Source organism: Nycticebus coucang, chromosome 8 (genome assembly GCF_027406575.1).
Source record: "Nycticebus coucang isolate mNycCou1 chromosome 8, mNycCou1.pri, whole genome shotgun sequence".
NCBI classification, from domain to species: Eukaryota; Metazoa; Chordata; class Mammalia; order Primates; family Lorisidae; genus Nycticebus; species Nycticebus coucang.
In genome coordinates this window covers 118717524-118742424 of record NC_069787.1, presented here as the reverse complement: position 1 = coordinate 118742424, position 24901 = coordinate 118717524, and the positions used below count along the sequence as shown (strand labels likewise).

General features: G+C 35.6%; 1 protein-coding gene across 1 annotated transcript; it reads right to left on the bottom strand.

The window, feature by feature from the left end:
* Nucleotides 1–1084: 1084 nt before the first annotated feature.
* On the bottom strand, nucleotides 1085–16327 carry LOC128591805 (arylacetamide deacetylase). The gene is made up of 5 exons (XM_053599567.1): nucleotides 16021–16327; nucleotides 10628–10850; nucleotides 8623–8692; nucleotides 4829–5000; nucleotides 1085–2894 (listed from the first exon to the last, which is right to left on the bottom strand). The coding sequence occupies exons 1-5, from the start codon at nucleotides 16156–16158 to the stop codon at nucleotides 2298–2300; spliced, it is 1200 nt and encodes a 399-aa protein (XP_053455542.1). The 5' UTR covers nucleotides 16159–16327; the 3' UTR covers nucleotides 1085–2297.
* Between the last annotated feature and the right edge of the window lie 8574 nt (nucleotides 16328–24901).

Here is a 24901-nt window from a genome sequence, read left to right as displayed (position 1 = left end):
TCAGGGCGTGGTCCCTTTGTCAGTATTCAGTTACCATGGGATTTGGGTCCTGAAGCTCTCACCAGCTTTCTTAGTTGGCTCTTCAAACAGTGCTCCCTGAAACAAAGTGGCCTTCCCAGTCCTGTGGGGGCCATTCAGCTAACCCCAAGGATGGTTGCTGGAGCTCAGCAAGTGTATCGGAGCTGGCTACACACTAGGAACCTGTGGACTGTTCCTCCCATGAGCCTTCCCACAATGGCAGTGGCCTGCGTGTAGCCAAGCTAGAGGTTCCATCCCTCCTGGTACTCAATCTTGGCCCCTGCATGGTATTTGAGTTCACTGGATCTCTCATTTCCCTGTAAAGCCACTCCAGTGAGCAGTTCAGATCAAATTAAAAAATGGCAGGACAGCCCCTTCCAATCCCCAGTCCTTCCTGTGAGGGTCTGGCTGTCTGGCCTCTGCTTATACCAAGGAACTTGCCTTTCATGCTGTTCCTTCTCAGCTCCAGACCTCCTCATTGGCTACTGGAGTCTCCCACAGCTTCACCGTGCCCTTGGAGTGATACCTCTGGGTGGTTCCCCTAGCTAGGTGTGTCTAGGATGTTCTCTCCCCTGTCTCACAGTGAGTGGCTGGTAAGATGTTGCTAGCCTCCCATCTCGCTTCACCCTCCTATCTGCTAAGATTTAAATGTTTCCAGGAGCAAATTAAATCTTTTCTTAGTGCTTAGAAAATTATTGTGATTTACAAGTATACCATTCTTGCTCCATTCATCCCAGCTTTTTAATTAATACCCATCTTTCTTTCCAAAGTACTCAGAAAGTGTACTCACAAACTTAAATTATTGTGGATTTTGAAAAAGATCTTGTAAGTAAAAGAAAAACATAACAAAAGTGGTTGCATTTATTCCCTTTCATCCCTTTGTGTCTGCTTTGTACTTTCATGACTGTAGTCAAAGAAAATGTTTGCTTAATGTGAAAGTATCACAGATCACAGTAGATTACCCAGCTCTTGCTCAAGGGGATTGCTTGCAAGTCCCTGTATTACTGTTAGTGCTTCCTACCCTGGAGGAAAGGATCAGAAGAAACAATTTCAAGTACCATATATGCATAAATTTAAGAGTTTATTTCAAAGAGTCCAACACATCTTTTGTTTGTACAGAATGATTGACTTGGGACCATCATCCAATTTACACGTCCATTTGTTACATTTGATATTAGACCACAACTCTCTATATATACTCAGAAAAGCATCATCTCTCATTTGCTTTTTAACAAGTTACTACTATGGATGGTTGTGGCATTTTGCACTAGTTCCTAGTAAGAAAATATAATTTGCCTAAGTATAAAATTTCTAAATGAAATATAAGAAGTCTCTTGATTGGAGTTTCTAGAATCACTCCCATTTTTGTAAGATGAAATTGCCTCTAACATAGCTCTTTTGTCATATCTCATCTTTTCCTAAATAGAACATTCCAGTGGTAATCAAAGTGCAATGACTATGAGCATGAACATACACTCAGACACTGAGGGGGAGAAAGTGCAAAGATAGAGTAGCTCTGGTCCCTGATGATATCCTGGGGCTCCTGTGTCACCTGAAGTCAGCCCATGGCTGTGTTTCATAATTAGAATACACTACATAGCTGAAGGACAATGCAAACAATTCTGCCCTGCCATGAAACACATTCCATTTTATTTGGGCTTGCTCTCTGCAGTGGCAAGATGGGCTTTAACAGATTAAATTATTCTGTTTTGAACAAACTTCAGTTTGTCTACCTTTCCTCAAATAAAAAAACAGCTAATTTCTGAAAGTGCCATAGTAATTTTTAATATTGAAAAGGTTTAGCACCTGGTACCTGATTTCTAGAAGTTTTTCAACAGAAATTTACAGTGGTAATATAATGGCATTGTTTTGTGGCAAATGCTTTTAGAAAGCACTAAACTCATATCTGTGATCAGGAGTGTTTCAGAGCTTAAATATACATTGATTAAAATATTCACATTACTCTAAAAGGTAATATATGCTTATGCTATACTCTCACAATTGTAAATAGTAGCTAACACACTGAAATGGAATTAACAATCTAAGAGAAAAAAACTCTTAGATTGTTAAAAATAGCAGATAGATAATGTGGAAATTGAATGAAATCCCTCAAAGTAAGAAATAAAAACAGAATAGTGACTACTTATTCTAAAAATTATTGTGATACATGTGGACCGTAAGAAGGTCATTTCAAGAAAGACCAAAGCTAACGTGGATTTTCTGATGTTTTGAGAGATTCATTTTTTTTTTTAAAGAATATATTGTGGATACAGATTTCACTATAGATTTTCCCTTAGCCAAATAATATACTGATTTATGATCCTGGAACTAATTTTAAATTCTAGAAATGAAAATGCTCCATGAAATCCATCCTCAATGTGGTTATGGGTCACTCGAACTCCAGCATTCTGAAGGCGGGTGACATACATGACTCCATCATCTCTTAAGACATCATTTTGACAAGTGATGACATAGGTCAGGGGTAAACCACGTAATTTGCTGTCATCAGCCAACAGCGGGGCTGCCCGCACATCCAGGAACCCTGGATATTTTTTAGCCAGCTCAGACCTCCCATAAATTGGATTGTTATAAACATGTCCTTTTACAAACTTCTCAGGGAGCAAGGAACTCCAATTAACAAACTTGAAGAGATGACTGGATTCCACAGGTATGTGTTGGTTGGAAAGCATAGCTTTCTCAAGTGATCTATCTGTAGTGAAATATTCACTCCAGAACCTGACCATGAGTGATTTGGAGAGAACTGGAAAGTGTGAGTTTTCCCGATACGAGGGTAAATCAAAATCAAGAGGCTGAAGGGCAGGATAAATTAGAACTTGGATCTTGAGTTTGATCTTGACATCTGGGTCATCTAAGAGCTGAGAAATAATTAAGATGATTTTCACAAATTATTTTCATTTAAAATATTACAATATGATATTACAATACAATATTATGTAATATTATATTACGATAATAATTGTAATAAGATAATCGGTATACAATTTTATAATCTCAAAATACTTGAGTAATAATTGAAATATACCATCTCAACAAACTTCCAAATATTCAAAATGGGTTTCCAGACCAGATATTCCTTCATTAAATGAAATTTTTAGCTCAATAAAAATAATCTGTCACCTATTCTTCATGGAGGATGCAAAAGGATCTAACTGATAATTAGAACATTAATTTCCCACCCTTTCTTTGAAGAATGACATACATTTTCTCTTTTTTTGATGTAAGAGTTTATTAAAATAGGCTAGTATACCAGTAGCCTTTGCTATGGAGGAGAAGGATTGCTAATGGGGGATTTGTGAGGTAGCCTTGAGCTAAATGATATGCTACTTTAAGACATTCGTACAAGCTTTCTGTGCAAAATGTTCTATTAACATTTGAAAAATCAAAACTAATGTAGTATATGGAAAAATCAGTGGCCTGAAGAGAGAAATACACAAATATCAGAGTAGGTAAAAAAGGGATTCATAAGAATAAAATATAAAATGTTTGAAATTTTGAAAATATATACTTTAAAATTTAATTTTATGAATGCTTCCAAGGTATATATTATACTGTAAAAGATAACTTCTCCACAGAAATACAGATATTATTGGAGGTACCTGAAATATTCTGTAAGTTATAATATTGATTTAGATTTTTAACTATTATGGCCAAAGCAGACCATTTTTGACATTTTGGAGACCATTTGTATAGATTATTATAGGTTGCTGGATATTTTTATATCAATTTTCTCATAAGACTCTCAAATCAACTGTGTAAGGTTGAAAGGCTTCATTTCCTTCTCTAGATGAGAATATGAATGTTGAGAGAGATAAAATGACAAGGCTGATACCACATCTAGAAATTCTGCAGCTAGGAAATCCAAGTCTCCTAAGGCTTTTTTCACTACATTATGAAACTTAAGGTAATGATTAGAAATCCACTTTTCAATGTTTCTAACACTTGTTTTATATTGTGAACATATTTTATATTCCACCAACCAAGGCCTTTGTTCCTTTTGAGAATATTGTCCAAAAGACTCTAATAGCCAAACCCTTTCTAATGTGGAAAAATATATAAGTAAATATAGCTAACAAAACATATAGCAACAATGTTTTTAAATAGCTTTAAATTCGTAGTTTATAATTAAAGTACCTTAATAAAATCTAAACTTCTACTTATTTATTTCATAGGTAATTACCCTTCTGGTGTCCCTTGGGGAAATAGTGTAGTTCTTAAATAATCAATAGCAGTATCTTCTCATGAAAGCAAAAGTTATCCTACACATAATCAGGAACAAAAATGCCATTTATTATTCTTATATCACCATTATTAAATGATACATAAAATATATACACAAAAAAATCTTTTGAATTATTCATGTTGCTTCTTTGTTAGTAGCATAGTAATCTTTGAATATGTTGATAATTGTCTTAAAATAGAGTATTCTGGCAATCAAAGAAAATTTCATTGACAATTATTGAACACATCTGAACCTCTGCGTGGGGTTCATAACATATCTGAACCTCTGGATAGGGTTATAAGATCATTGTGTGATCTCACAATTATATGATCTCATTTATCTGACTAGCATAATATTAGTGACCCATTATATAATTTTAAATCAATGATCTACCCAGAGAATTATCATTTCATTAAGAAACAAAAACATCTGTGATAAGAGACGGACACTGATGTTTTAGGCATTTCTTCTCAATATCCTTCTTCATATTTAAAAATATATCTTTGTTTGCATTTACACGTTAATGTATGAGTTAAATCTGTTTATGAGTAGAGTTTTTTAAAAGCATACCTGTTGCGTCACTGCTGCAGCTAAATTCCCTCCTGCACTATCTCCAGAAATACCAATTCTTTCCGGGTTCACGCCGTATTTTGCCAGCACTTCTGTACGTAAGAACCACCGTAAAGCATCATATACATCTTCAAATTGAATTGGGAAATGATACCTAGGTGCTAATCTGTAGCTGTGAAGAGAAAACATGGTTTTCATGTCATTTTTTGTATTTTAATAAAGTATAACATACGTGCCAGAAGTTTACATATCATATCACCTAACTGTTTTCATTTTCAAACTGAACGCAGCCATATACCCAGCCCCCAGATCATGAACTGGAGCCTTGCCGGCACCCTGAGAAAACTGTCATTTACTCTGTTCAACTCCTGAAGTATCCACTAACCTGAAAAACAGTATATATATTATGATGTTGGCTATTTTTCCTTTTAAATAAATAGAATCATATAGCACGTACTGCCATGTATCTGGCTTTGATTGTTACACACCGCGTGTTTGAACATCACCCACACTGCTGCCTACTTCTGTCTTTCTGTACAGGGACCATTGCGTGGATATCCACCGCAAATCATGTGTCTATTGACATATGTCGGGCTTGGTGAAATTAGCCACTCACAAGAGGACGAAATACTTCATGAGTCCACTTACACGAGGAGTCTAAAGTAGTGAAATTCAAAGAATCAGTGAGCGAAAAAGTGGTTGCGGGGAGGGGGAAGACAATTGGGATTTACTGATCAAGTGGGTTAAAGTTTCAGTCAAGCAAGATGAATAAGCTCTAGAGATCTGCCTTACAACAATGTGCCAGTTAAAAATTTGCCAAGAGGAGAGGTCACTTGTTAAATGTTCTTACCACAATTAAGTAAATAAATAAATAAATAATAAAGACTAAATAAATCTTTTTTTTCCAACTTGAAAATGTTTTGGGGTTTTGAGCTGCTTGCAATCCTGGGTTACCACAAACAGGGCTACTATGAATATTTTAGTACTTTTTTTGTGAAAATACAATGGTATTTCTATTGATATATACCCATATTATTGCTGGTCACAGTTATGCATCTATGATTAAATCTACTTTATACCAAAAGAGTTTTACCGAGCAGTGACCAAGTTATTCTTAAGCCAGCAGTTTAGGAGAGTGCTGCTGATGCATAGCCTCTTTGACGCTTGGTGTTTTATGTGATTTTCTTTGTAGCTATATCAAGTACATAGCGGTATCTCCTAATGGTTTTAATTTATACTTCCCTAGTGTATAGTAACTTTTCATAAGTTTCTTGATGATCTGGGTATCCTTTTCTGTAAGTCACCTATATTGATATGCAACTCAATGGTATTTAGTATGTTCAGAGGGTTATGCAACCATCGACACAGTCAATATTGTAATTTTTTTATCGCTCAAAAAAAAAAAGTGTAAACACAGCCCATAAAGAAATTTATCTGAACTACCTTGCTTAACTGTAGATTCAAAAGATCCCCATTGCAGAGAGGGCCCTGCTGTATACCCAGAAGGATGGGATGAGTGCTCAGAGAGGCCTGTCTGGGTTTCCCCACTAAGTCTATTAACATTAGAGCATACCCGTTTTGTCCAATCACATTTCTCTACACAGTTGTTCATATTTTATTGGACCTACACATAAGAATGGACAATTTCCTCTGTATCTTTGGGTCTTCACTCGGAAGACCGCCCCATATACATGTTAAAATAAGTTTATGTTTCTTTCCTCTCTTTCATCAGTCTGCCTCAAGTCAGTGATTCTTCAGCAAAACTTTACAGTGCCAAGATCCTTTGTCCCTTCAATGGACATTGAAGTGTTTCCACTTTTTAAGGTGTTATGAAATATGTTGCTATGAACATACAACCACTTTTATATGGATATGTTTTCATTACCCTTGTTTACATATTCAGAAATGAAATTGTTGGTTCACATGGTAACTCTATGTTTGACCTTTTGTGGAGCCGCCAAACTGTTTTCCAAAGTGGCTACACCATTTTTTATTTCTGCCAGCAGAAGGGAGGGTTCCACTTTTTCCAGGTCCTCACTAACATTTGCTATGATCTACTTTTTTCTTATACTCATACGAGTAGGTGTGAGTGTGCTTCATTGTGGTTTTGCAATGATTACTCTAATGACTAATGATGTTGAGCATATTCCCACAGGCTTATTGGCTATTTTAATTTTAATAGAACTAAAATGATTCATCTTTTTATAGAGTTGTTATTTATTTTTAATATAAGTGAAATGAGAGTGCATTCAACAGTGAGACACATATTTGTATCAATATTTAAAAGTCTATTTTATCTTTTAAGTACATATGATTTATAAGTCATTTCAATGACTCAGATGTAGGGATGTGACTTACACTGCCATTTGACTTACGTTTTTAAGAAAATCATCAAAAATAAAGTGGTAATATAAAACTTGGTATAAGGTTGGATTTTCTAATTCCCTTTTTAAAAGTTTTATTCTACCTACTATACTACATTTATTACTGATGATTGAAAGGATGGCATTGCTCCTATCTAAAGCAAAAAATAGAAATAAACAAATAGAAAAAAAAGAAGAAAACTCTTAACACAAAATTACCCACTTTGAAGAGAAAAATCACAGCCCACTGCTGCCTCCTTTGTTTGATTAACTACCTGTGGCTTCTCTTAGGGTTTGTTTTCACAGCAATGGGAAAAAACTGAGAAAATAGAAGGAGAAGTCTCACCCAGTTACTCACAGACCACATTCCAAGCAGTCTGATAAGGCATCTCAGAGAGAAGGGGAAAAAGGAAACACAAACCATGCACAGAAGCTTCTGCCTTTTTGGATCAGCTGACAGCAATAACTTTTTTCCTTCTTTCTCTTTATCCTTAGGGATGGCACCTCTTCTTTCTTTCATCTGCAGCACCCTATCCTCTCTCTCTCTCTCTCCCTCCCCCTGTTTCTCTCTCTCTCCAAAAGTAAAGATTTTACTTCTTTCTATCCTAATCTTTGTGTCAAGAATTCTGTGTCATCCCACATTAGAAGGTTCTGCCCTAATAATGACTTAAATATTGGGCATCATCATGTTCCCACTTTACAACTTTATAATAATGATTTAACTTGGCAAATAGTCATCACTACATTATTCCTTAACTTTTTATCTATTTTCTGATGTTTAATTCTAATAAGCATGGGGCTACCTAGCAATCTACCCCCAATTTTACTGTCCTTATGTTTTCCTTTCAAACATGGGTTGTTGATCTAACGCTACTTTACACAGAAACAAATTGAACAATTAACTTTCTTCAATTTGTTAATAAATATTAATATTTTAGACTCATCAAGTGCCACATGCCAGGTTAATTCTGTTTTAAGTATTTTATCATTTATTCTTCACAATGACCATCAAAGGTAGGAATTACTCATAATGTAATTTTATAAATTGTTCTCCTTCTCCAGAACACTCATCTTTAAAAACTGTAAAATAAAGAGTGAAGGGATATTTATTGCAAACAATCAGGTCCATGGATGACACAATTTAAATTTATGTGAAAAGAATATTCTTTACGATTAGCTCTTTCTTCTTACCTGAATTGTACAGTGCGCGCGCGCGTGCACACACACACACACACACACACACACACACACACACAGACAGACACTTTTTTCTCAGCTCTAATCAGGATAGGCCTAGCCTTCACTTTCAATCACCTCCTTAGTATAGTCTGAGAAACATGTATTTTTTGCATAATTGTTTATCATCTAAGGAAGCTGAGGGAGTTGGTACACATGGCATCTGGCCTGAAAACAAAACCACATGGCTCTTACTTGGTGGATATGACGACAGCATCAAGTCTCTCTGCTGTCCATCTTGACAGCAAGTCATAATTATGTAAAGCTGAAATAAAAGAAATAATAGCAAGATATTAGTGAGAATGGAGATACAAAGTCTATTTCCTTCACAAAAACTCTACATTGCCTCTTTTATGGGTACATTTTGGAGAAAAATTTAACACTGTACTGATTATCTATAAGAAACTACTCATCCAACTCAGTGGAATTTGAGTTTGCCCATGAACCTTCTAATTGCTCTTCAACCTTTTATCATCAGTCCTGCATATTTTGGCATTAGTCCTTTTAAGCCAGCCATATTCTCCAGAAGACTTACCCAGCTTCCTTATTGGAAGAAGTATTGACCTGCTGTATTCCAGATGATGGATATACAACAGTGGAAAGACAATGTCACTGACTGGACCAATGTGTTCTCAGATATGTGATTCAAAGACATACAGATAGACTCTGTACCACACTGGGAGGTTGGACCATCACTCTGTTTCTCCCTATGAACACATTTATAAATCTGTATGCTTTCTCTCCAATTGATCTACATCTTATGAAATGATTTTTCAGTGAACCTTCAGAGGGTGAAAGAGAAGTTTTTCCCTTAGCCACTATACTTCAAATCTTCTTTCCTCTTACTTCCTCTGGGTTATTTGTTCTTTGGTCAACACTCTCAGCCCATCTCTTTCTTAACATATCTCTATGTATTTCCTTTATTTCCTTCAGTCTACCAACTTGTTCATATTTCTTCCACATTAAAATAAAATAAAATGCTCCTACTTTATTCTCCTGTTAATCTATGATTTTCTTATGTATTGCTTTCATAACTAAGTCCATTTAAGGCCAGAAATTATTCTCACGCCTCCTTACCCTCAGTGTTTGCTTGTTGCAATGTTTATCCGTGGGTAGTCTGTGAAGTCTCTCCTTGACAATAGTAACATAACAAGTTTGACATCCAAGAGATAAACTTTCTTCCCACTTACTTGGTATCTGTACACCATTCCATACTTTTTATTAATCTCTTTCTTGAGATTCTCACTTTCTTTGGCTTTTTAAAAATGTTATGGCCTTTTTGATCACTTTTCATGTTTGGCTCATTGCCTATTCCTGTACCCAACACTTTGGTTCTCCAGGGATCTGTCCTGACCCTCCCAGTCATCCTGTCACAACAAGATACTCTTCTTATCTCAGATCTTTCCCACTCTCTCTTCCCACCATACCCCAACTTCCCACATCAACAGGCAAATTTTCTTAACTTCAAGTTTGCATAATTTTCTTGACAGAACTAATTGATTCTTCCTCTCTGGAGTTTGTATTTCTTAACTAAGGTGCAATCCAGTCTTTACTCACCCAGTTGATCTACATACTACATTCCATTTGTCAGAGGTAAACAGATGAATACACCTATCAAGAAGTCTGGACTCAGGTAGGTTAGGTGATTTTTCTCAGTCACACATCTTTATACTTCTAAGCATATTTCTCTTTCTATGGCAATTATATATCAGTCAATATGTAACTTTCACACACATCTTTTTTCCTACATTTGTCACTTTTAAACTCACGGTATTTTTTGGTTATTTATCAATTGATTAGAGAGTGTCATTATTAGAATGTATGCCCCGAGCAGGCAAAGAATGCTACCTTTACTCCTAGAACATTGGCAGGAATGCACAAAGTGTGTGAGCAAATGAATTAACAGATTAGATCATCCTGTAATGTCAAGTGGAGAATAACAGAGACACCAATGTGTGTTCTTAGCAATAAATAGGAACAGTTTTGTCTTCTCATCTCTACTTAAGTTGATATGGAAAGGCATGTAGGAAAAGACTGACTAGAAGCTTCAAGGAAGAATAAAATTGTGTCAAAAGAAGAAAGCACAAGAAGACAAAGAGATTGTAATATCCATAGTGAAGATCATTGTATACCTACTACAGCTTTAGTAAAATATTTTTTAAACTATGTCAGAAACAGGTTTTTCAAAGAATTCACTTACCAGCACTTCCCAAACACCAGCCACCACCGTGGATGTAAAACAATCCCCTTCTTAGTGCTTCTGACTTCCTCTTTGGCACATATACGCGAACAGGAATGTTGTTGAATTGTGTCTCAGTCACAGTGACATTTTCATCTGAGGTTGGTGGGACTTCATCCAAGCTCATGAAAATCATAAAGGACTCCATAAAATGATATAGTCCCAGCAGCTCAATAAATGTAGCCTGAAAATGAAATTCACGCACATCTTAGAATCTCAAAGAGATTTATGAACATATGAGCACACATTAACTTACATGAATCCTGTTCAGTCCTTTGAAAAGAAACAGAAGTGCAAATATTATGCCTATAGTAATTGTTTGAAAAGAGGGAGAGCACTCTGAAGGAAACCACAATACATCATCCCCAAATGGGTTTCCTTAATATATTTCAACATGGCAGTTCGGAAGTGATGAAAATACAGTAGTTGAAGGGCTATCTTTGGTGTGGGAATTTTTCATCTTATGAGAAAATGTGCATTGATAATAGCCAGGCTTTCACTGAGGACCTTCTCTTGTCCACACCCAGGACAGGCTAGCCGAGACTCTGACACCTTTAAAGGTGTAAAAGAAATATTGACCATCTATTCTCTCTGAAGGTTGTTACCTGTGAGGTCTCAGCTACATAACAAGACTGGCTCTGCTAGCCAGGCCTCCTCTTCTCTTCTTCCCATAACCATAAGTTTCCATCACAACTTATTTTTGACCAGGCTCCAAGCTCCCATTCTTTCTGCAACCTCAAAATGCTACAAAAGCGTCAACCATCTGGCCATTTCATTGAGAATTTTTATTTTGTAAAACTTCTATGCCCACTAAAAAGTTGGTATGCCTTTTCTCCCATTAATTATATATTTTTCAGTTGTAGCTAGCACACCTTCCGAGGACAAAATGGAAGTTTTCTCTTGGCCCTTATACCTCATTTATACCTTATGTTAGGCAGATAGCTAGAAATCCAGCTCTTCCAAGGAAAAAGGACAAGTGTAGAGCTCCCACTTTAATCATGTCTGTGATTGTCCACACCTAGGGAGGAGAAAACACCCTACCCCAGTCTATCAGTCAGAGCATAGCAGCCAACTGCAAAACGTTGTAGAAGACTCTCTAGACTAAGAATGTGCACAATGGTCTTAAAGGTGACCTAGAACAGCCTTAAGACTAATTATCATGCCATTAGCTTAAATCTATATTGGGATCCACACCCCCAAAGGGCTTTCAGAGAGGCTAATGAGGAGTCCTCATGCACAATAATGGGATAGTTTAATAGAAGACAGGAAAGCTTCTAACACAACCAGAAGGGGTCCCTGGAACGATTTACTATTGCAACTTGGTTGAGTGGGCTTACATACCTTGTTTGCCAAACCTGCTGGCAAAGACTGATCGTGTCCTTGAAATTTAGCTGGCTGACATTGGTTTCTTTAAACCTTATGACTGGCCTCTGTTGATTGACCCTTTGTTTGTGCTGGAGAACTGTTTCCACCCAATTCCTAGAGGGATTGCCCTGCTTAGCATCAGCCACTGTCCAATGGCTGCACAAATCGCCCTGAAGGGGTCCCTCGTCTTTTTCTCTAAGCCCTTTCCCAGTCCCTATTTAAAACCTTCTAACTCCTACCGATAAGACTCTATTTCTAAGAAGACCTCTGAACCATGAGGTAGACCTGATCAACACAGTATAAAACAGAAGCTGTGGCCATAATCTATGCCTCTTTGCCTTTTTCTTGTGGTGATAATGAGGGCCTATTCCCTATCCATGGCAAACATACTTTGCTCTGCAAACTTGTGTCTTGCTCTTACCCTGCAAACCTTTCTCTTCTTTAATGAACTCTGTTTCACAGGTGCCTTACTTTGGGGGGTCTGGTTATTCCAGAGACAACTGGAAGAATTGAGGAAGTAGGCTATTGTTGAAACTCTGATGTTTTAGGAGACAGGCAGCAGCCTTGAAAGCCACACTTCCCACAAACACACATAAAGAGTAAGGTTCTCTACAAAGCTTTGGGGTTCCAGAGATGAACAAGATAAGTGTTCTTCTTAAGAATATCAGAGTGAAAAGGGGGAGACAGTTTAGTAAACTGTTACAGAACAACTTAAATATTACAGAGCTCTACACAAGTTAACTTGGGGAACAATCAGTAGGTGATTACAAAAGCTGGGATGGGGGGAGTTGTAGCAAATGAAAAGTGTTTTCAGACAAGAAGACATTTTTATCATTCTTGAAAGAAATGCTTTGTCTTAAGAAACCAGCTTCACAAATAAAGGAAAAAACCCTTCCATGTGGCAGAACTGGTTTAGCTTAGAATTGACACAGCTCTTTTTGTGAGGTATGGCCTTACAGCTGGAGAGCTGAATGGAAGAATTGAGAGGTATGGAATGGGTAAGAAGAAAAGGGAGGCAGCCTGCCTCCTGGTCTTTCACCCTAGAATGAGTCAGCTCTTAAGCATTGTGTGTGTATTAATAACATTTATAATATTAACAACTTGCCTATGGAAGAGATAGATGATATTAACTTATCCATTTCAAAAAGGAGAAAAATGAGCCCAGGGAGGATAAATAAGCAATTTAAGCCTATATTGCTAGTAAGGGATATTTACCAGACTTCTAAATCCATCGGTTGGAGTTTTGATTTACTATTCATAGTGCAATCCTTTAAGAAAGGGCATGAATGCTGAAAGATTGCCAGACATTTGAAAGAAGCCAGCCAAAAAAAATAAGAAAAAAACAAGATGAAGCAGGAGAGTAATTAAATACAAAACCCAAACAAGAAGGAGATAATTTGGCAATAAGAAATGACAGAAAAGCAATTTTTTAAATGCGTGTTCTTTGAGGGCTCTGAAAGTATATTCCATTCATAAATTGTGGTGAGAATGCAAATGAAGAAATAAATGCAAAGACTACCAGAGAAGGGGTGTGTATATATATGTATATATATACATACAGATATGTATCTCCATATTTGTACACATACACATAAATTTAAATTTTGCTTAAATGAATAAAAAAAGATAATTAATAGCAGAGCTCCAAGAAGAAATTAATGACCTCTTGCAAATTGTTGCTCAACAATAACAAATATGAGAGAAAGGAATTGTTCTTTATTAAAACCCTCTGATACCTCTATAGTACATGTAAATTATATCAAATCTCACTACCTTTGTCCATAAAGCATTGTATTATATGTCATGTAAGCTCATTGAACTAAATTGCGACAATTTTCCCATCAAACCCAAATGTTGTATATGATTTCTTGAACTTGTCAGAACTTTGCAGCTGGAATTTTTGCACCTGTTGCTCTCCCTCCTGAAAAATCTTTTCCTTGGCACCGAGGATGGCTGGTTTCATTTCATCTTCTGGTCTTTAAGCAGACTTCATAATGGCTTCCTCTGACCAGACATGCAGTAAGGCCCACCCCTTCCTTCTGCCCAAATTACTCTCTTTTTCCTCATTTTATCTCCTGTAAGGCACTTCTTGTGATCTGAAGTCACTTATTCATTTGGTTCTAATTTGGTTTTTCCTCTACCACTACAATGTCAACTCTGTGGGGGCAGACTCCTTGTTTCCCTAATAGGACTTGACAGGGATTTGAATGGTTAAATGAATGTGAAATAAAAGATCAATCGAGGAGTTGCAACATCTACATGGTCTCTGATTTCTGTCCTGAAAAAGATTTTAAAAATGAAGGGAATAAATAATCAAAGAAGTAATAGGCAAAAAGTTGCTGGCACCATAGAGAACTATACCTTTTTTACTTGCCAAGGACAACGTTGCTATGGCAAGCAGCCAGTTGCTATGACACCCCAGGACCCTCCTTCATTTCTGCCTATCTTGCATTTTCTGGCTAACCCTGGGCATGTGCCAACCGGCTTACCTATAGAGTATTTCCTTGAACTTTATCTTTATTCCAAACATTAGGAGGTACACATGGCTTGTATATATATTTTGTTTTTGCCCAGATTGAGTCAAAGTTATAAGTTATAGTGTGCACTCTAGCAAATAGTAGGAGTGAATTCACCCATTCGCTGCACCCACCTCCCTTCAGCTTGATTTTCATTGAGATTTCCTGAGAATTTATTTACATCTATAACAACATTGCATAATTTCTGTTTGTTTACAAATTTATATACCTAAGGTAAGAATTACCAGGGTCTGCCCAGGGGCAGGGTCCTTTAAGATCTGTGTTACTGGAGGCTATCGACTAAAGAAAAATAAAGGTAAAAGTAGTGAGAAATAAAGAGACAGAACACACAGAACAGAGTTTTCAAAAGTGGGAACACAGGAGACCACTGCTAGTTCATGAGGTTTCGGTGAGTGGCCTGAGTATTTGTTCCACCTAGCTTTTATTGAAGGTTATTTTCTCAGTTATCTGAGAGGGTAAGCTGAGAATTAAAAACATCAACAGTTTTCTGAGTAAGCATGTTAGCTCTTATTCTATCCATAATCATTAACTCTAAAGGTCTGGGCAGCCTCGAGAAATTTGAAACCTGAGGCTTTTGTGGAGGCAGCCTCCTGTCTGTGGTCAGGCACACAGATTGCTTGGAGGACATTAAATCCCTCTAGTTTCTCCATGGAAAAGATGCTCCGGCATCAGGCTCCTCTGAAGAATGGGTGGAAGAGAAGAATTATCTTCTTATAACCACCTGAAGGCATTTTTCTCTGTGATTAGGGTAAAAGCTCTCCAGTCCATATTATAGGCATTGAGCTATTCCCTTGACCTCTGCTCTGGCCATAATACAAATACCAACTGTGGGTATTTGCATTGACTATTGACTGGGCAGGGAACAGCTGGATAATATTCCTTCCCAGGCCTTGCATGTACTTCTGTTACAGCCATTGTCCATCAGAGTGATTACAGATCACAGCAGGGGGTGTTTACTAGCTGTATACCTTACAGGTCAGGCTTCTAGTAAAAGCAGGAACTGCTCAGATATGTAATTCAGCTGCTGGGTTAAAAGTAAGCTACTAAATTATTTTCATTCGGCCTTGTTCAGCTTATTCCTCTGGTTTTCTCCCTTTCTGGAGATGTTTTTCCCTTCCCTTGTCTTCAGTCCACATTCTCCCTGCAAGAATTTCAGTGGACAGTCACTGTTATGACATTAATGATACTGAAGAACCAAAGCATTTTCCAGGAAAACCTACTCAAATGGCTCCTCAATGATTGTTATTTACATTTTTAAACATAATTCCAATACATAAAATAAAAAGCAAAAAACAAGCAACATTTCTGACTAGTACATTGTCAAAGCCACAACACGTATTTACAAAGATCAAAAGGTCAATAGATCAATAAATCAAAAGAACAAAATCCTGGAAAAATTATTTCTCCAGGTTAACTGACTGCATTTCTGAAATCACAAAGTTCTAAACTTACCAAATGTGCGAAAGTTTTCAAGTATGTATTCACCCATATCATTCTTCCTGGCTCCTCAAAATTATCTGGGAGAGGTATATAAATGTAGTATGCCACAAAAACTCCCACAATCAGAAGGCACAGAGATTTTCTTCCCATGCTGTAGTTCCTGTGCTTCTTTGTCTTCAGAAACAGTGAAAGTAAACTTTCATAATATGCCTGACTAGTGTTCTTCAAGAAGCTTCTCAGCTCCACCAAGGAGCTTTATATTGCTTTATGAATATAGAGTTATTCACTTAGATAAGGGTTGATATAATGAGGTTAAAGTTTCATTGGTTATCAGATACAGTCACATTGAAAGAGAGTTCAAGGTTTAATGAGTAATGGAAAACTCAGGCAAGTTCTGTCAAAGGTCATACTCTTTGTTTTTATTCCAATTAATAAACATGTATTGAGCAATACCACGGGGAAAATTTTTTAATCTTAATTAAGTCATTCATGGAACGTATAAAGAATGCAGAACCTTTATTTTAAAATAGTTCATTATGGAATAGAGGAAAACAAATAAACATCTTTTTAAAATGTTGAGAGTCCAGAAAATAATATAGCCAATGTCTCTGCTATTACATGATTTACACTACCTTGCAGGAAATAGAAATGTCAGCAATTAGTTCTGATAATTTTTTGAGAAGAGGCTTATAAAAATAAACTGACAGTAGTGTAAGAGCAATACGTAAGATGTATGAATTATTTATTTTGTGATCCAGTCCCTTATACTAAGTAATTTACAAATACATAATTTGAATCTAAACAATAAATCTATAAGAACAATATTATTTATTTCTCACATATGAGTAAACTGAGTTTTAAATTCTTTAAATAACTTGGCCAAAGTTATAGAAATTTAAGTATTGGTGCCAGAAAAATCAATTCAGCAAGGATAGTACATAGAAAACTTTTTAAAACAACTTTTTAATTTTTTTCCAAGACCTGTAGACACATTTATAGAATAGTATTTCCTAGAGACATTATAGAATGGGAATACAAAAATAAATAATAATAATCAATAACATTCCTTCAATGATGAGGTCATTGTTATTGATACCCTAGTGTATTTCCTGCCATCTTTTTTCTTTACACATACATATTTCCCGCCTGAGACATAGAAATAATCATTTCTTTAAGTAGTCTAGTTTCCTTTAGAAAAGAGATTGGTACTATATGTACACTTTTGCTAAACCACTTGAGTATGTGGAGCTAGAAAATATATATTTAGAAATGATGAGTTTATAATAATTTTTAAATCTAATTTAATACTACATATTTGTTCTTTGACTTCTCTATTTTTATGATTGTACATGGTTTTTCAAGTTAATATTTCATTTTCATTTTGTATTAACAGAGTCTTATGTGCTGCTATTGTGATATTAGAAAATATTTACATAGTTCCAAAGGGAAAAGAAAGTACTTTAGAGCATTCAGTAAATAAACTATTTTGCTTGAAAGTAGCATTCTGAGAAAATGGATAAAATTTCAAGGGTTCTTTTGATACTTTCTATGTATTCATTTTGGGTGTAGGAGCAATATAATACAATATTAAAAATTGTTTTTAAATTACTGAAAGAACTAAGATTGTATTAGATCTGCTTTGAATGACTGGTAGAATTCCACAGTGAAGACGTTGAGTTCTAGATGGGAGACTATTTCTTTGGTGGGAGACTATTTTTTATTGCTTCCATCTTGTTAGTTGTTATTTATTTATTCAGATTTTGGATTCTTCCTGGTTCAAACTTGGTAGGTTGTATGTGTCTAGTAATTTATCTGTTTTGTCTAGGTTCTCCATTTTATTACCATACAGTTGCTCATAGTGGTCTCCAATGATCCGTTGGATTTTTCATGTAACACCTATTTAAAACATCTCATAGAACTGTATTCTTCAGAACACTAATACCAATCCTACTTAAACTATTTCAAAATTGAAGAAGGGGGTATATTCCCAAACTCATTCTATGAGAATCACTGTGATACCAAAACCATACAAAGCCACAACAAAAAAAGAAAACTATAGGCCAATATTTCTGATAAACATAGATGCAAAATTCTCAAAAGTATATACCAAACCAAGTACAATAACACATTAAAAAAATGATTCATTCTCATCAAGTGGGATTCATCCCAGGAATACAAGGATGACTCAACACATGCATGTCAATCAATGTAATACATCATTATTAATTGAATAAAGGATAAGCACTATATGATCATTCCAACTAATGCTGAAAAATCACTTGATAAAATTCAATATCATATCATAAGAATTCTCAAGACTGGGTATAGAATAAACTTACTTCAACATGATGAAAACCATGTGTGACTGATCCACAGCTAGTATCAGACTGAATGGGGAAAACTGAAATCTTTCCTTTAAGATGCGGAACAAGACAAGGATGCTTCCTTTCACCACTGTGATTCAGAAGAGTACTGGAAGCTCTAGCTAGAGCAATTAGATAAGAGGGCATCCAAACTGGAAAATAAGAAGTCAAAGTATCCTTGTTAATAGACTATGAGATCCTAGATCTAGAGAAACCCAAAGACTCCACAAAACAACTATCAGAATTTATAAACAAATTCAGGAAAATTGTAGGATACAAAGTCAATATACAAAAATTAGCAGTATTTGTATATGCCATCAGTAAACAACCTGAACAAGAAACAAAGAAGGTAATCCTATGTACAATAGCTACAGATAAAATAAAATACCTAAGAATAAACTTAACTAATGAAGTGAAAAGATCTCCATAAGGAAAACAATAAAACACTGATAAAAGAAACTGAAAAAGACACAAAGTATGAAAAGATATTCCATATTCATGGATTGGAAGAGTCAATATTGTTAAACTATCCATACTACCCAAAGCAACTTACAAATTCAGTGCAATTCCTATCAAATACTAATGACATTCAGTACAGAACTAGAAAATATAATCCTAAAATTTCTACAGAACCATAAAAGACAAAGAGCAGCCAAAGCCAACTGGGGGGGTGGGGGTTGGGGGAAACCAATAAAACTGGAGAAATCACATTACCTGGCTTCAAATTATATTACAGAACCATAGTAACAAAAACAGAATTCTACTGGCATAAAAGCAGACAAACAGCCCAGTGAAATAAAGGACTTAGAAAGGATAGTCTTTTTAAAAAATGTTACTGGGAAAAATGGATATCCATATGCAGAAGAATGAAAGTAGACCCTTATCTCTCACCATATAAAAAATCAAATCAAAATAGATTAAAGACTTAAATCTAAGACCTGACACTAGGAAAATATGAAAAGAAAATATAGGGGAAACACTTCAGGATATTAGTCTGGGAAAGGACTTCTTGAGAAATCCTTGAAAGCACAGGTAACCAAAGCAAAATTGGACAAATTGGATCACAGTAAGCTAAAGTGCTTCTGCACAGCAAAGTAAAGAATCAACAACTGGAGGACACAATCCACAGAATGGAAGAAAATATTTGCAAACTACTCACTCCACATGGAATTAATAACTAGAATACCTAGGGAGTTTCAATGACTCAATAAAAAAAATAAAATAATTCAATTAAAAGTGGGCAAATAATCTGAATAGACATTTCTCAAAACAAAACAAACAGCAACAAGTATATGAAAAAATGCACAACATCAGGCATCGCCTGTGGCTGAGAAGAGTAGGACGCCAGTCCCATATGCTGAAGGTGGGGCGGCGGGTTCAAACTCAGCCCCAGGCAAAAAAAAAAAAAATGCACAACATCATTATTCATCAGAGGAATACAAATAAAAACTGAGGAGATACCGGCTCCCTCAAGTTAAAATGGCTTTTATTAAAAAGGCAGGCAATAACTAATGCTGGAGAAGATGTGGAAAAAGGGAAACTCATACACTCTTTGGAATGTAAATTAGTACAATCAGAGGAGAACAGTCTGGAGGCTCCTCATAAAACTAAAAATTGAACTACCATATGACCCAACAACCCACTCCTGGGCATATATCCAAAGTAGGGGAACTCGTTATATAGAAAAAATATCTGCACTAACATGTTTATTGTAACACCATTCACAATAACCAATATTTGCAGTGTTCATCATTGGAAGAATTGATAAAGAAATTTTGGTACATACACACCATGGAATAGCATATAGCCACAAAAAGATGAAATCCTGACCTTTGCAACAACGTGGTGGAACTGGAGAAATAAGCCAAGCACAGAAAACCAAATCTTGCATGTTTTCCCTCATATGTTTGAGCTCAATATTAAAAACAGTTTATCTCATGGAGACAGAGAGTAGAATGATGGTTACCAAAGACTACAAAGGGAGCAGAAAGTAAGGGATGAAGTAAGGATGGTTAAAGGGTGCAATAATATATTATAATTAAATAGATAGAATGATAACACATTCTATGTGTTGTGTTGATAACAAAACCAAGTGACTATAATCAGCAATAAGTTAGGGTACACTTTAAAATAAATAAAAAGTGGAATTAGAATGTTTCTAACACCAAGAAGCAATAAATGCCTGAGATGAAGTATACCCCAATTATCCTGATTTGATTAATTCACATTGTACACCTATCTATAGAAAAACATCACATGTATCCTATAAATATATACAAATACAAGGTGTCCCAAACATCACTCATAAAATCCCTGTACATAGGGAAACTGGGAAATCGTAGCTGCTAAATGTACCTTTATTTATAAAATATTCATTACAATATTTTTTTAAAAATTTACAAAATAGTCTTCACATGTCAGCCACATCTTGGCAAAATTTTGTAGTGAATATTTTGTTTATAAAGGTACATTCAGTGGCTACAATTCTCCATTTTACCCATGTATAGTGACTTTGTGGGCAATGTTTGGAACACCCTGTATTATGTACCCATAATAATTTTTGAAAATGGTGAAAGGAAAAATAATGAAATGAACTAGATACCACTCTGACCCAATGACAATTTCTACCTTTACACACTTTGGATTATTGCTGTGTAATCATTCTGTTATTTCTGGTTTGCTCCACCCTCCTGTATTGACGTTTATCTTTGTAATATTTAGAATACCTGCAATAAGGTGAATCTGTTTTACTTGGGCCTTCTCTCTTTGGATCCTTATCATTATGTTTTACCCTTCAGCAAGTCACGTGAGATATTTTCTATAGGGAATATCTTTAAACTAAGAAAGTATCAACAGTAGTAATAGTGGTTATAGCTAACATCGGTGATATTGTACGGCTTTCTCCTTTAATTCTATTCAAAAGAATCGATGAATTGACACTATTTGCATTTTAAAAATGAGGGTACTACTACATAGACAGTATGATTAACTCATCAAGTATGCATAGCTAATTATCTTATTGTGTCATAATTGTTTCTTATTACTAATGGAGAATCTTAAATATTTCTTAAATGGAAAATCATCTCTTTGTTCCCTCTATGCCAGTGGTTCTCACCTTCCCAATGCCATGACCCTTTAATACAGCTCCTCATTTTGTGGTGACACCCAACCATAAAATTATTTTTGTTGCTACTTCATGAAGTAATGAAACCCTAACCCTAACTCTAACCCTAACCCTAACCTTCATGAAGTAGCAATGAAAATAATTTTATGTTTGGGGGTCACCACAAAATGAGGAACTCTATTAAAGGGTCATGGCATTAGGAAGGTTGAGAACCACTGCTCTATGCTGTCTTCAGAATAAGACATACTGGACTTAACAGTTGGTTCACTACCCATTCCCTGTATGTTGTAATCATCCTAAAAGTTTGATTGCCGATATTATCTGACATTTTCTTTACATAAAGATATTTGAAAAGTATCAAAATATCAACACAAACATTACTATAATCAGTACCTTCACCAAAGGATGTTTAAAAATTTATTTGCAGTGCTTTTGCTTTAAATTTATTCACTTGAGTCAAGTATCAATAAAGACTCTAGAAATTCATCTTATATGTGGATATAGGGTTAGGTTCATTTGTTTCAATTTATGTTCAATTTTCTGAAATATTTTATATTTAGTTTACTTTTTATAATATTTGGCAACACACTTACCATATATATATGATTACAACCCATCTTTTCAAACTCTTCTATGTAATTCTGGGTTCGATTTCTGCAAACTGTATTTCCCAAACTTCATGTCCCTTGTTAATATCTGTCAACAATAGACACCAGCAATAGATTGGAACTTATACTTCTGGCCTTTGTATACACCAATTACAGCCAAGTTGAGATGCTAATCAAAGACACAATTCCCTTCACATTAGCTTGAAAGAAAATGAAATACTTAGGAATATACCTAACAAAAGAGGTGAAGGACTTCTACAAAAAGAATTATGACACCCTAAGTAAAGAAATAGAAGAACCATTAACAAATGATCTCTTGGCTGTAAAGAATCAACATAGTTAAAATCTCTATATTATCCAAAGCAATCTATAGATTCAATATAATCCCCATTAAAATACCAACTAGATACTTTGAAGAAACATAAAAAATAGTACTTCTTTTTGTATGGAACCAGAAAAAACTCTGTATAGCCAAGGCTATTCTTAGAAATGAAAACAAAACAGGAGGCATCACCCTACCAGACTTTAGGCTATGTTACAAGTCCATAGTGATCAAAACAGCATGGTATTAACACAAAAATATAGACATATGGAAAAGAATAGAAAACCAAGAGATGAAACCGATTTCTAGTTACCATCTGATCTTTGGTAAATCAAACAAAACATACAGTGAGGAAAAGTATCCCTCTTCAACAAATGTGCTGGCAGAACTAGATAACCACTGAAACTGGACCCACACTTTTAACCACTTATAAAGATTGACTTGAGATGGGTAAGAAACTTAAATCTAAGACATAAAATCATATGAAGGTTAGAAGAAAGCATGCAAAAACTCTTGGTGGTGTTGCATTGGGAAAAGATTTTATGAAGAAGATTTCAGTGGCAATCACAACAACAACAAATGGGACTTAATTAAACTGAAAATCTTCTTCACAGCTAAGGACACAACAAGTAAAGGAAAAAGAAAATCTTCAGAATGGGAAAAGATATTTTCAGGGTATGAATCTGATGAATGCTTGATAACTAGAATCTACAGAAAACTCAAATCAGTCAACAAAAAAAGAGCAAACAATCCCATCTAACTCTGGGCGAGAGTCATGAACAGAACCTTCGGTGATGAAGACAGATAAATGGCTAACAAATATTTGAAAAAATGGTCATCCTTCCTGATCATCATAGAAATGCAAATCAAAACTACCCTGAGATGTTCTCAGAATACCCAACATAACAGTCTCAAAGCTGAAGATGCCGATGTGGATGTGAAGAGAAGGGAACATTTTTACACTGTTGGTGGGACTGTAAACCAGTACAACCTTTTTGGAAGGCAGTATGAAGAACCTGCAATGAACTTAAATTAGACCTTCCATTTGATCCTGCAATCCCATTACTATGCATCCACCCAGAAGAAAATAAAATCATTTTGTCATAAGGACATTTGAGCTAAATAGTTCATTACGGCCCAATTTACAGTCACCAACATGTGAAATCAAACTGAATAAATACCTAGTAACCCAGGAATAGATTAACCAACTGTGTTATATGTACACCATAGAATTAACCAACTGTGTTATATGTACACTATGGAATACTATTCAACCATTAAAAAAGAGGGAAATTTTACTTCTTTTATATTAACCTGGATTGAGTTGTAACACATTCTTCTTAGTAATGTATCACAAGATACAGTAGCAAAAATCCAATGTACTCAATTCTACTAAGAATTCAGTAGATGATCTATTATTCACATAAGAGAAAAGCTCAAATCAAATCAAGGTAGGGACTAGGGGTTTGAAGTTGCTGGGAGAGGGCAGGAGGGAAGGAGATGGGTGTGCTCCCACTAAATGGGACAACATTGGGGTATGTCATACATCTTGGGAGCGGGACACAATAATAAGAGGAACTTTACCTAACAAATGCAAACATTGTAACCTAATACTCCGTACCCTCAATTAACCTGAAATAATAGGAAAAGTGCTGATGTATCTAAGGTACAACATGTCCAGATGTCCCTGGGTCTCCAAGTAAATCAAAAAACAGTTAATTAAAAACAGATTTTATGGAGTCCTCCTGGTCCATAACTATGATGAAGCCCATGTTAGATTCTTTTTCACATCAAAACCTGACAAATACTACTATTCAGATTTTTCAGATGGGAAAGCTAAAACTTGTTGAAGTCACACTGTGACAGCAGGTCTTACAGCAGAGAAAGTGTTTAATATTCCATGCACCATGTGAGGAGATGGGAGGAATTTCTAAAAATACATTTCCCAAATGGATGGGAGAAAGGGTTGTTTTTTTTCTTAATAAATTTTTTTTATTGTTAAATCATAGCTGTGTACATTAGTGCAATCAAGGGGTACAATGTGCTGGTTTCATATACAATCTGAAATATTCTCATCAAACTGTTCAAAGTAGCCTTCATGGCATTTTCTTAGTTATGGTATGTAGGCATTTGTATTCTGCATCTAGTAAGTTTCCCCTGTACCTATTTTAAGATGCATCGTAGGTGTGGCCCCACCCAATACCCTCCCTCCACCCTAACCTCCCCACTCCCTTCCCTTTCCTTGGCCCTTTCCCCATAGTCTTGTGATATAGTTGGGTTATAGCCTTCATGTGAAAGCTATAATTTAGCTTCAAAGTAGAGATGAGTACATAGGATACTTTTTCTTCCATTCCTGAGATACTTTGCTAAGAAGAATATGTTCCAGCTCCTTCCATGTAAACATGAAAGAGGTAAAGCCTCCATCTTTCTTTAAGGCTGCATAATATTCCATGGTATACATGTACCACAATTTGCT

Coding starts and splice junctions, on each gene's coding strand:
- LOC128591805 (XM_053599567.1), bottom strand. CDS start 16,158: ATGGGAAGAAAATCTCTGTGCCTTCTGATTGTGGGAGTTTTTGTGGCA. Junction 5,001..8,622: donor GCTGTCGTCATATCCACCAA/GTAAGAGCCATG, acceptor TTCTCTTCACAG/CTACAGATTAGCACCTAGGT. Junction 2,895..4,828: donor CTGCAGCAGTGACGCAACAG/GTATGCTTTTAA, acceptor ATTATTTCTCAG/CTCTTAGATGACCCAGATGT.